The sequence below is a fragment of the Erythrolamprus reginae genome, chromosome 11, assembly GCF_031021105.1.
Source record: "Erythrolamprus reginae isolate rEryReg1 chromosome 11, rEryReg1.hap1, whole genome shotgun sequence".
Classification (NCBI taxonomy): Eukaryota; Metazoa; Chordata; class Lepidosauria; order Squamata; family Dipsadidae; genus Erythrolamprus; species Erythrolamprus reginae.
The window spans coordinates 13,627,753-13,640,506 of record NC_091960.1 but is presented as its reverse complement, the minus strand read 5'-3'; the positions used below and the strand labels follow the sequence as shown (position 1 = coordinate 13,640,506).

Sequence of the window (12,754 nt, the reverse complement as noted above, 5' to 3'; positions counted from 1 at the left end):
CACACAAGGATTTTGTCTTGATGCATATGCTCTCAACATACATAAAAGAAAAAGATACATTTGTCAAGAATCATGTGGTACAACACTTAATGATTGTCACAGGGGTCAAATAAGCAATGAAGAAACAATCAATATTAATAAAAATCTTAGGATACAAGCAACAAGTTACAGTCATACAGTCATAAGTGGGAGGAAAAGGATGATAGGAATGATGAGAGAAACTAGTAGAATAGAAGTGCAGATTTAGTAAAAAGTCTGACAGTGTTGAGGGAATTATTTGTTTAGTAGAGTGACGGCGTTCGGGAAAAAACTGTTCTTGTGTCTAGTTGTTTTGGTGTGCATTGCTCTGTACTGACGTTTTGAGGGTAGGAGTTGAAACAGTTTGTGTCCACGATGCGAGGGGTCAGTACAGTAAGCCCACCTATCGCTGGTGTTACGTTCCAGACCTGGCCGCGATAGGTGAAATCCGTGATGGGGAATTTATCGACTGATAGTACTTATTTAAGTATTTATATTGTAATTGTTTGGTAAGCTTTCATTGTTTTAAGTGTTTATAAACCCTTCCCACACAGTATTTATTTTAGATACAGTATTTAAATACAGTATTTACAATTTTAGATATATTTTTTTTGAAAAACCTGCCCATCAATTTCCGCGGGCTGTTTAAATCTGCTGATCGACTTCCTCAAAAACCCGCGAACCAGCGAAGATCCGCGAATGATTTTTCTCAATAATATTTCTTGAAAACCCGCGATGAAGTGAAGCCGCAGTAGGTGAAGCGCGATATAGCGAGGGACTACTGTAAATATTTTCCCCACCCTCTTTTTGACTCATGAAGTATACAGGTTCTCAATGGAAGGCAGGTTGGCAGCAATTGTTTTTTCTGCAGCTCTGATTATCCTCTGAAGTCTGTGTCGGTCCTATTGGGTTGCAGCACCAAACCAGACAGTTATAGAGGTGCAGATGACAGACTCAATGATTCCTCTGTAGTTCATTGTTCATTGCCATTACAATTATGAACTTCCCATATTGCTCTGAAGTTTTCCTATCAGGATTATTCCATTCAGTTTCTCAGGTCTGTAATTTCTGTACTTCCTTTACATTTCCTAGATTAATGCACTGTGGAAATATTTACTTAAACGTTGTTACTTAGAGATCAGTATTGCTCAATGCTGCGCTGGTGTCTTCATAATGGAAGGATCACTGCTAGGAAGCTCTTCGTTGCAGTTACTATTTTAAAAGCCTCCATCTCTGCTTCAGGTTTTCGTCTGAATGCTTCCTCTTGGCCTATGTTTCTTCTGAAGACTCTGAACGGAGCAGAAATGGCTCCCATTCGGATTTTCCATAAGGTACTGTCGCATGTAGCCCTTCTGATCCCTGAAACCACATGTATTGTGATAAATAAGTTTGGCTAATTCTGCTCATTGGAAAAATATATATATTTATTTAGTATATCTATATACTTGCCTGTTCTGTCGGGCTCTCTGGTAGACTCCTCCCAAAAATTCACAGGTACAAATTTCAGACACATACACACGTTTGAAAATTCAAAACAATGTTCTTTATAATGAAAATTCACTTAACCTAAGCCCTCTTTTGGTATAGCAAAGAGCACTCGTCTCCAAACAAACTGGTAATTGGTACAAGTCCCTTATCAGTTCTGTGATACTTAGCTTGCAGCTGTGAGACAATTCACAGTCCTTCTTCTTTCACAAAGTGAAACACACTTTGCTCTGGTTTAGTTTCAAAGCGGGGAAAATCAGCACACAAAAGGTCAAAGTCAGTAAAGCAGTCACGAAACACAACGATCAGATAATCCTCCACAATGGCCAAACCCACAGGCTGCTCTTTATAGCAGCCTCACTAATCACCACAGCCCCACCCAACCACAGGTGGCCTCATTTTCTTTGATAATAATCTCTCAGTTGTTGCTGCCTATGCATCTCTCTCCGCATGCGTGGCTGTATCATTAACTCTTGTTCTGAATCCAAGGAGGAGCTAGATAATTGATCTCCTTCTGAGCTGTCTGCCACACTCTCCTCCTCCCTGTCACTCATGTCTTCTTGGTCAGAGGAGCCTTCATCAGCAGATTCCACCTGGGGCAAAACAGGCCTGCAGCATGTTGATGTCTCCCCCACATCCACAGTCCTTGAGGCAGGAGCTGGGCCAGAGCTAACCACAACACCTGCCCATCTGCCAAGGTACATATAAAAGCAGACTGGATAACAACCAAACACAATCACAATCATTTACATTAAAAAATACCAAATCCAAGGCCCCTAACAGATTAAGCTGCAACCTCATGACAGCTCTATCAGCCCCCTGGTCCAGTGCTTCTGGAGGACTGATTGGGTTGTCCATATTTCAGAGGTGGGGAGGCTGTTCCACAGGGCAAGCCACCATGATAGAGAACACATGTTTCATTTGGGGCCCAGACTTCGTTCACTCTCCAGTCTGGTGGGACAGGCAGAAACCCATCAGGGAGAAGCAGTCCCACAAGTAACTTGGCCCTTTACGTACAATCAGCACCTTCAATTGCATTTGGACATCTGCTGGGATTTCTGGATGAGATTCTGTGAATAATATCTGCAGGCTAAAGAGATAAATCTTGGGAGAATGAGTCTCTGTAAGCAATAGAATAGAATCAGGTTAAGTCGGGATTCATTCTGTGCGAACGTGTTTGTGCTAAGATTAAAGGCTAATGAGGGAAAACTGAATATAGAAAAATCCATTTAAGGATTAACGTGAGTGCAAGAGATACACTTGGGAAAATAATAGCTACCAGACAATTGAGATCTAAGGATGGGGCAGAACCAAGATTTTAGGCTGTGTTATGCTTTTATGGATGACTGGACTCTAGCTTGGTAGAAACTGCTCTTTATCCTTTTTGGCTTGCTTTAACTGCAACAAAAGACATTTATATAATCAAGTTGAGTCCTAGATTTCCTTAGAGTGTGCCAGGTTTTAGTAAGAATTATTGCAGGTGTCTGACAGCAGCCTTGACATTTGGGAGAAACGGTAATTCAACCTGACCACCGGAAAAGGGAAGGAATGTTAGGAGAAGGAAGGTTGCCTGGCTATTTCAAAAAGTCTGGACTTGCAGTCATAATGTTCAAGCCTCCTTTTTAAAAAATCAGAATGTATTTTTAACCCCCTTCCTTTACTGCTGCCCAGATGGAGCAGTTACTATTCACAGAGCAGAATGCTATTTCTCTCATTATATTATTGTTCTCCATAGTGCTTTTCAAATGGGTTACTTGATACTTTCAGCACACCTCTGCACTATCACCATTCAGGATCACTTGGTTTGAACTAAGTTATCCTTTGGGTGAACATAGATAAGAACTTCCCAAATATAGCCCTCCCACGCAAGATGGTTTCTTAAAATGAAGTCAGTTAAAAAATGATATCTGGCTACTATTATCGTGCAGAATGCAGCTGCAAGAGCAATCATGGGCTTCTCTAAGTATGCCCATGTCACACCAACACTCCGCAATCTGCATTGGTTGCTGATCAGTTTCCGGTCACAATTCAAAGTGTTGGTCTTGACCTATAAAGCCCTTCATGGCATCGGACCAGAATATCTCCGGGACCGCCTTCTGCAGCACGAATCCCAACGACCGATTAGGTCCCACAGAGTTGGCTTTCTCCGGGTCCCGTCGACTAAACTATGTCGTTTGGCGGGTCCCAGGGGAAGAGCCTTCTCTGTGGCGGCCCGACCTTCTGGAACCAACTCCCCCCTGAGATTAGAACTGCCCCCACCCTCCTTGCCTTCCGCAAACTCCTTAAAACCCACCTCTGCCGTCAGGCATGGGGGAACTGAAATATCTTCCCCAGGCCTATACTGTTTATGTATGGTATGTTGTGTGCATGTTTTTTTTTAATTATGGGTTTTTAGCTTTCTAATTATTGAATTTGTATTATATATTGTTTTCTGTTGCTGTTGTGAGCCGCCCCGAGTCTGCGGAGAGGGGCGGCATACAAATTTAATAAATAAATAAATAAATAAATAAATAAATTATTGCTTAGATGTAGAACCTAATCAGATTAAAAGGGAAAAAAACACACCAGAATTTCACAGTGAGCTTTGAAACATTTGAGTCATTCTGATGCAGAATCTTGACCTCTTATGGTACCTTGTGGAAGAGCATTTTGAGAAGCGTGACTAGACAAGTCTTGACCTATGGTTGACTTAAGGATGTTTGCTGGGTCTTTCTCCCCCAGGAACCACCATCTCCATCCCAGAATTTCTTTAAGATGGGGATGAAACTTGAGGCCGTAGACAGGAAGAACCCACATTTCATCTGCCCAGCCACTATTGGTGAGGTACGAGGTTCTGAAGTCCTTATCACTTTTGATGGCTGGAGGGGAGCCTTTGATTACTGGTGCCGCTATGATTCTCGCGACATCTTTCCCGTTGGCTGGTGCTCATTGACTGGTGACAATTTGCAGCCCCCTGGGACAAAAGGTAAGTGCACCATCACAGTTTCTACCACCGTTCACCCATCTGTATTTCATCCTCTCAGAAAGTCAGAGAGGGAGGCATTGAAGATGGCCTGGGCCAATCCTTAAAGTACTAACTAATAGGAGGATGCTACACCTTGGTCATTGTAGGACCAAGAAGGGTAGCTAATGATACCTCTTCCTTTCAAGTATAAGCTAATCTAAGGAAGACAAAGCAATAGTGATGGTGGCTCCTCCAACTTAATTGTTTTTTAATTCTAAATCCTTTAGTAAAACTTCTCTATTAGCCATAATTTAATCTTGCATGAAAGTGCAAACATGCCATCAGAGTTCTGACTGATATATATATTTCAGCAAAAAACATGTGATACATATTTACAGCAGCACGAAGCTTACATCAGCCTGATGATGGTGAATGTGATTTCACCGAAACGTCGCATAGACACTCAAAATATTACACGGGGCAAAACCCGAACTCAGAATAATCTACATATATGACAAGACCGTCATATATATATATGTATATATATATGTGTGTGTGTGTCACATGTTTTTTTGCTGAATTTGAAAATTAAGGGAGACTAGGATAGATCTATTTCGGCCTTATTTTGGCCTCATCAGCTAGCCATACCCACTGGGACTTGAACCTGCAACCTTTGCCTTGTAAGGCAGAGAATTATCCTCTAGGCTACAGTATCCAATCCCTTCAGCTCTGCACCAGGGAAGGGTTACATATTTTTGTGTCGAATATAAGGGAAGCGTGTATCTCTGTCAGCTTTGTATGCCAGGGTATTTTGTAATATAGCCAGCTAGGATTGGGGAACACGGAAGGGAAGAGGGAATGGCTCTGGTTTGAAAGATAGAATCCACTGAAGAACTGTCTGTCTCTCTCCTGTTCCCCCTCTGCATCCTTTTCTCTTTGGCCTTGGTCTCCATTGGTACTCCAGCTCATTAGGTGCTTTGAAATCAAGGCCTTGCTCCAGTTCGCATCAACAACAATTGCTATGTATTAGTTCTTCCTATCATTTCTGTTTGGGTTGACTGTTGCTGAATCCCCATAATGCTAATAATGCATTGCAACTCTGATTTGAGTGCTGGCAATTCTACCACACATATTGAAACAAGCAGTATCAGTGCAGTCACACATTCTCCTTGATTTCTTGAACATACACCAAGTTTAGAAGCAGGTGCAGAATATTCTTCTGGATTTTCTGGAATTATTGATTAGGACAATAATAATAAAGGGCCCAAGCCATTATTTTCTCAAAATTGCAAACCTATTCCCACCCACCCAAAAATGTATACAGGATTGCAAAAGATTGTTGTTGTTGTTGTGGTCGTCGTCATTGTTGTCATCCTCCTCCTTCTTCCTCTTCCTCCTCTTCCTTTTTCTCCTCTTCCTCTTCTATTTTCTTCCTTCTTCTTTCTCCTCCTCCTCCTCCTTCTTTTTATTCTTCTTATATTCCCGCAGGTACAGGGTCCACTTTTTAGATCATTAAACACCACTTTGCAACAGTCACCTGCACCTCCATGGCACAAGCTCGCACCTTGTATAACTTTGTTGATGGTAACTTGCCATTTCTGTTTTGGATGCCTGCAAGGTCACCGGCCATTAACTTCTAGTTGGTAGGCACTCTTGGCCATGGACCGTGTCTCTGGACATGTCCATACCAGCAGAGCCAGCCTTCTCTCATCTTTTCTATAATTGGTGCCACACCAAAATATTGTCAAATGGTGTCATTTGTGATGTGGTCAAAAGGGGAGATGCTCAATATCCAATGGAATATTTGCATTTCCATGGCAGGGAAATAGCTTTCGGTCCCTGTTGCAAACGATGATGCATTACCTTATCACAATTTGCTGGTGTGCTGTGCTGCTTTCATCAGTGCTGATAAATCCTCCACTTCTGTTCAAATCACCATAAGATTTATCAGAGGCGCGGTATGGCTTAGAGGTGCCCCCTGAACAAAATTGCAAGTTTTGATAGCATTTTAGAAAGCAAAGCTTTGGAATCTGTTGGGAGTTGGGTGGCTTGTAAATCTATTTATAAATCAAATAAGTATGTCCAGTAGTTCTATTTATATGGTAAAAGAAGAATCTAAATGTAAGTCTAATGTAAATTAGAAGATTGTGGTTAGCGCTTCAAGTTTATTCTTTGTATTTATTTATAAATCAGTTCTGTCCCTTTCAGCATTAATTTTTAAATCAATTAATTTTTTTAAAAAAATTCCCAGCCATTGAACTATGCATCTTTGGATTGTAGCTTAATGGTGGAACATGTTCTTTATATGCTAAAGACCCCAAGTTCAACCCAGTTCAACAGTAGAAGCCTAAATGGGCAGTGATGTCATACAAATATGGTTTTTCTCTAATCAGATATCCTTCTAATTATTTTACACAGTCTCTATTGGGCAATTGAATAATTGAAGACAATTATTCTAAGTATACATGTAGTCTGCAAATTGTCCCCCTTTGGTTATTACTGATAATGTAAGTTTTGCAAATAGTTGGAAAATGAGCATATGCTGATATTTTAGGGCTAGAGTCTGGCTAGCTGACAGCAAAGACCCTGGAGCAATTTAGCATTTTTAGCACTAGAGGGAGCAGACTATGTTTTGATAATATTGTGTTTACAGGAGCTGCCAGCTTTATGTATGTAATCTGGGTAGTAGATGCTTGGAACAAACTTCCAGCAGACGTGGTTGGTAAATCCACAGTAACTGAAGTTAAACATGCCTGGGATAAACATAGACCCATCCTAAGATAAAATACAGGAAATAGTATAAGGGCAGACTAGATGGACCATGAGGACTTTTTCTGCCATCAATTTTCTATGTTTCTAAGCAACTCTCCATTTAAAACAAAGCTCTGATTTCAAGGATTCTTGCCTCGTGATTCTATGTTATATATGTTTTAGTAACCATCAGAATAACTATGAATCAGCTTTTCAGGGAGCTGATGGAGAAATTCAGTAAAATACCGACATTGATTGCTAAATGAAAAAGGCAAAAATATTAGTCTTCTATAGCAGTGTTTTTCAACCAGTGTGCCGCGGCACACTAGTGTGCCGTGAGACATGGTCAGGTGTGCCGCGAAGCTCAGAGAGAGAAGGAAAACAAGAGAGAGAGAAAGAAAGAAAGAGAGAGAAAGCAAGAGAGAGAGAGAAAGAAAGAGAGAGAGAGTAAGAGCAAGAGAGAGAGAAAGCAAGCAAGAAAGAGAGAGAGAAAGAAAACAGAGAGAAAGAAAGAGAGAGAGAGAAATAAAGCAAGAGAGAGAGAGAAAGCAAGAGAGGGAAAAAGAAAGAGAATGAGAGAGAGAGAGAAAGGAAGAGAGAGAAAGAGAACAAGAGAGAAAGAGAAAGAAAGAAAGAGAGAGAGAAAGAGAGGGAGGGAAGGTGGGAGAGAGAAAGACATAAAGGGAGGTAGGGAGAGAAAGAGCAAAAAAGAGGAAGGAAGGAAGGAAGGAAGAGAGAAAGAAAGAGGGAAGGAGAGAGAGAAAAAAGAGAAAGAGAGAAAGAGGGAGGGAAGGAGAGAGAAATAGAGCAAAAGGGAGGAAAAGAGAGAGAGATAATTTTTTTGTCCAAACTTTTTTTAGCTGCCCCCCCATCCACACTCAATGTGCCCCATGGTTTTGTAAATGTAAAAAATGTGCCGCGGCTCAAAAAAGGTTGAAAATCACTGTTCTATAGCAGTATTTCCCAACCTTGGCAACTTGAAGATATCTGGACTTCAACTCCCAGAATAGATATAAGAAGTAAAAACCAAACTATAGAACAGTGTTTCCCAACCTTGGCAACTTGAAGATATTCGCTGTTGATGACAGTTTTTATGGACATATTTATTTATTATTTATTTATTTATTTATTTATTTATTTATTTATTTATTTATTTATTTATTTATTAGATTTGTATGCCGCCCCTCTCCGCAGACTCTGGGCGGCTAACAACAATAAAAAGACAACATAAACAAATCTAATATTAAAAAATCTAAAACCCCCAATTTAAGAGATCAGTCATACATACAATCATACCATACATAAATTTTATAAGCCATGGGGAAGGGAATATTTCAATTCCCCCATGCCTGACGACAGAGGTGGGTTTTTAAGAGCTTACGAAAGGCAAGGAGGGTGGGGGCAACTCTGATATCTGGGGGGAGTTGGTTCCATAGGGTCGGGGCCGCCACAGAGAAGGCTCCTCCCCTGGGTCCCGCTAAACGACATTGTTTAGTACAGTGATTTTCAACCTTTTTTGAGCAGCGGCACATTTTTTACATTTACAAAACCATGGGGCACATGGGGGGGGGGCTAAAAAAAGTTTGGACAAAAAAATTATGTCTTCCTCCCTTTCGCTCTATTTCTCTCTCCCTCTTTTTTCTCTCTCTCTCCATCCCTCTTTCTTTCTTTCTCTCTTCCTTCTTTCCTCTTTCCTACTCTCTCTACCTCCCTAGTTCCCTCTATGTCTTTCTCTCTCTCTTGCTTTCTCTCTCTTGTTCTCTTTCTCTCTCTTGCTTTCTTTCTTTCTCTTTCTTTCTCTCTCTCTTGCTTTCTTTCTTTCTCTCTCTCTTGTTTTCTTTCTCTCTCTCTTGCTCTTTCTTTCTCTTGTTTTCTTTCTCTCTCTGAGCTTCGCGGCACACCTGACCATGTCTCGCGGCACACTAGTGTGCCACGGCACACTGGTTGAAAAACACTGGTTTAGTCGATGGAACCCAGAGAAGGCCAACTCACATGCATATCACAGGAACAATTAACCCCCTTTTTTTAAAAAAAATGGATTAAGATTAATTATTTTTTCTTTGTCTGCATCTGATTTTTAGAGATGATTTTTTTTTTCAGGGAGAGAGAAACTAACAAGCCAGATCCTCAGTTCCTATTTTAAGAGTGATGTACTAGCAACTGATTTTGCTTCAGCTAATGATCCCTTCGCATGCCTCTTCACCTCTTGGCTGGCAAGTTGTGCCACGTAGTTCTTTTCAGAATCCTTCTGCATAATCTTTGTTGCTCTCTTGGCTTTAGGATTTATGCAATGATTGTGTGCTGCTGGTAGCCTTGTTGTAAATCTTCCAGATCATGGAGAGGAGAACTAATGATTAATTGTAAAGGAGGATGCCTTTATCAGCAGAGCTGCTCAGGAAAATAATCTTTGTTATTGCGGAGCTGGCAGCAGAGTCGGACAGCGAGGAGGCTAGGGAGGACCATAGTCTGTGCTGGAGCCAGAGATGGGGCCCAGGCCATCTGGGAGTTCTGTGCTGACTCCAGAGCCTCCAAAAGCTGATATGAGCGAGGCAGAGGAACAGGGGGAGCCTGTCTCCAATGCGCGCATGCCCAGAGCTGCCAGAAGGCAAGAACAGTTACAGAAGAAAGGACTAATCGGGAGTAAGGCTTGGAGATGATTGGCCCCTCCCATAGGACATAAAAGGACCAATCAGATGTGGTCATTGCAGGAAGCAACTTGGTTCAATTCTGATCTGTGTAACTCTGTTCTGACTTTGTTCGGTTTGGCCTTGCAAAGCTCCTTGCCAATTATTTATTCATTCATTCATTCAATTTCTTTATGCCGTCCTGCTCCTTAGAGTCAGGGCAGCTTACAACATGTTAGCAATAGCACTTTTTAACAGAGCCAGCATATTGCCCCCACAATCCAGGTCCTCATTTTACCCACCTCGGAAGGATGGAAGGCTGAGTCAACCTTGAGCCGGTGATGAGATTTGAACCGTTGACCTGCAGATATAGTAGTCAGCTTTAGTGGCCTGCAGTATTGCACTCTGCCCACTGTGCCACCTCGGCTCAATTAAATCAGGTGTCAAGCAAGATAAATGTTGGTGCTTGTCAGCCTGCTTCCAAAAGTCTGCTTTACTAACTTAACAACCGCAGTGGTTAACAATGGTGGCAAGAGAGGTCGTAAAAATGGGCAAAACTCACTCAACAATTGTCTGACTTAGCCACAGAAATTTTGGCCTCAATTTATGGTCCTACATTGAGGACTACCCATAGTTAACAAGCAATGTTAAAAATTACTGGCAAAAATCAACATGTACTGAATTTTTAACCCTAATGTGCTCCACTCTGGATCAAGCTGTGGTCTTTGGATTCAGAGTGACCCCTGGTAGAATTAGTCAACACTCAGAGGTCTTCAAACTTAGCAACTTTAAGACTTGTGGACGAATTCTCCAGCCAGCTTATTGAAGTCTTAAAGTTGCCAAGTTTGGGGACCCCTGTCCTAAGCTGGCTGGAGAATTCTGGGAGTTGAAATCCACAAGTCTTAAAAGTTGCTAAGTTTGAGAACGCCTGGTCAACACTAAGAGAACTGGATTGCCTGCCATTCTTAGCAGCTGGGAGACAGGCACGTAAGAGTTAATTGTCTTTGGACAGACTGTGAGCTAGAGGCAATTTTCTGCATTATCAAGAGATCTGGAGTGCGAAGAGAGGAGTTTCAACCTTGGCACCCTTCCAGCTGGCCGGGATGCAGGGAGGTCTTGCCAAGCAAAGGAGACATTTCAAAAGGATGCACTTTTTTTTATGGCTGTGCCAAGGGCAATGGAAGTTTCAGCACCGGGGCACAGCTATAGGCATTCGTCCCAGTTTTCTTTGTTCTGGTTGATGCAGTCAACCCGCTCAAACAACTTCATTGTGCTCAGCAGGCATGCAAAAGTTAATTATTTTTAAAGTTACTATAGCTGTGTGTTAAATGGCACCTGACATTCGTACCTGTCAACCGTTTTTCCCCCCCAAATGACTGTGAACAGATTAAGGGTTTAGTCAGCTTTGATACTTTGGGCTGGAAGGGAGAATAGCTTCAGGAAGAAATTGGTAGGAATGATGTCTCTTTCAGAGGACCATGTATCTCTGTCCCTCCTCCTCATTCGGTTCAATTGCCAGAAGATAAACCCTGACATAACTCTAGATTTGTCTGTCTAGACTTCACCATTTCCCAGTTCTCTGCCTGCTTTGAAAGCTGAACCTTTGAAAATACCTTTGAAAAGTGTTTGGAAACTCCAGATCATGCAGAACGCGGCCGCGAGAGCCATCGTGGGGCTTCCCAGATTTGCCCACGTATCTACAACACTCCGTGGCTTGCATTGGCTGCCGATCAGTTTCCGGTCACAATTCAAAGTGTTGGTCATGACCTTTAAAGTCCTACATGGCATTGGACCAGAGTACCTCCAGAACCGCCTGCTACCACACGTTTCCCAGCGTCTGATAAGGTCCCACAGAGTTGGCCTTCTCCAGGTCCCGTCGACTAAACAATGTCGTCTGGCAGGCCCCAGGGGAAGAGCCTTCTCTGTGGCGGCCCCGGCCCTCTGGAATCAACTCTCCCCCGGAGATTATAATTGCTCCCACCCTCCTTGTCTTCTGTAAACTACTTAAGACCCACCTATACCGCCAGGCATGGGGAATTTGGGACATCTTTCCCCCAGGCTCATTATAATTTATGTTTGGTATGTATGTGCTGTTTGGTTTTTAATTATGATAAGGTTTTTAGTTATTTTTAATATTAAATTTGTGCCATTATAATATTGTTTTTATCGTTGTTGTGAGCCTCCCCGAGTCTTCGGAGAGGGGCAGCATACAAATCTAATAAATTGAATTGAATTGAACAGAAAACTTGGTACCTTACTGTATTGTGTAGTGGCAGAAGATGTAATGTGGGGGTTAGAATCATTCTATAGCCCTTGTTGTTGAGTTTTATGGCTTCAGGAACATGCTTGCATCTGATTATGAGCGGTAAGTGTGTGAACGGTTAGCTCTTGGGCATAGGTGTGTTGACCTAGTTGATTTTGTGCTCCATCCACGGGTATTTTCTGAAATGAAGTCCTTTTCACTTCACACATTTCTACACATTTTCTCTGTGTGGCTTTTCTTTAAAAGCTCGCCAGACTGCTGTTCAGCAAAGCTTCCAATTATTTTTTAAAAATTCAGAAACAGTAAAAATAAAATATATAACGCACAATACATGACAGCATATTAAAAGTATGTGCTTGCCCACTCTCATTACTTTGTCTGGATGGTATGATTGGTGACAACCGATTCAGATAATTGGTTTTATTGTACACTGCCCAGAGTCACCGTCCATGAGATTGGCTATATCAATTTGATGAATAAAAATAAAATTATTAAAATCCCTAAAATTCAACCATTCAAGGAGTTGTGCATTAACATTCGACATTCCATAATAGCCTACAGAGACTTCCAATCCTGTTTTTCATTGGTGCTATTTACATTAGGCAAACAATTATTGCAGACTCTTAGAACTTGCACAAAATGAGGCACCTGATATCTATCGTAATTATT

General features: G+C 41.7%; 1 protein-coding gene across 7 annotated transcripts in view; it reads left to right on the top strand.

Annotated features, from left to right (window-relative positions):
• SCMH1 (Scm polycomb group protein homolog 1) overlaps nucleotides 1-12,754 on the top strand; it is a 57,678-nt gene that overhangs the window by 21,029 nt on the left and 23,895 nt on the right. For all 7 annotated transcript variants that reach the window (XM_070764002.1, XM_070763997.1, XM_070764000.1 and 4 more), the window contains 2 exons: nucleotides 1,261-1,349; nucleotides 4,225-4,468. In XM_070764002.1, coding sequence (XP_070620103.1) covers nucleotides 1,261-1,349; nucleotides 4,225-4,468 — 333 coding nt within the window. The remainder of the gene's footprint in view (nucleotides 1-1,260; nucleotides 1,350-4,224; nucleotides 4,469-12,754) is intronic.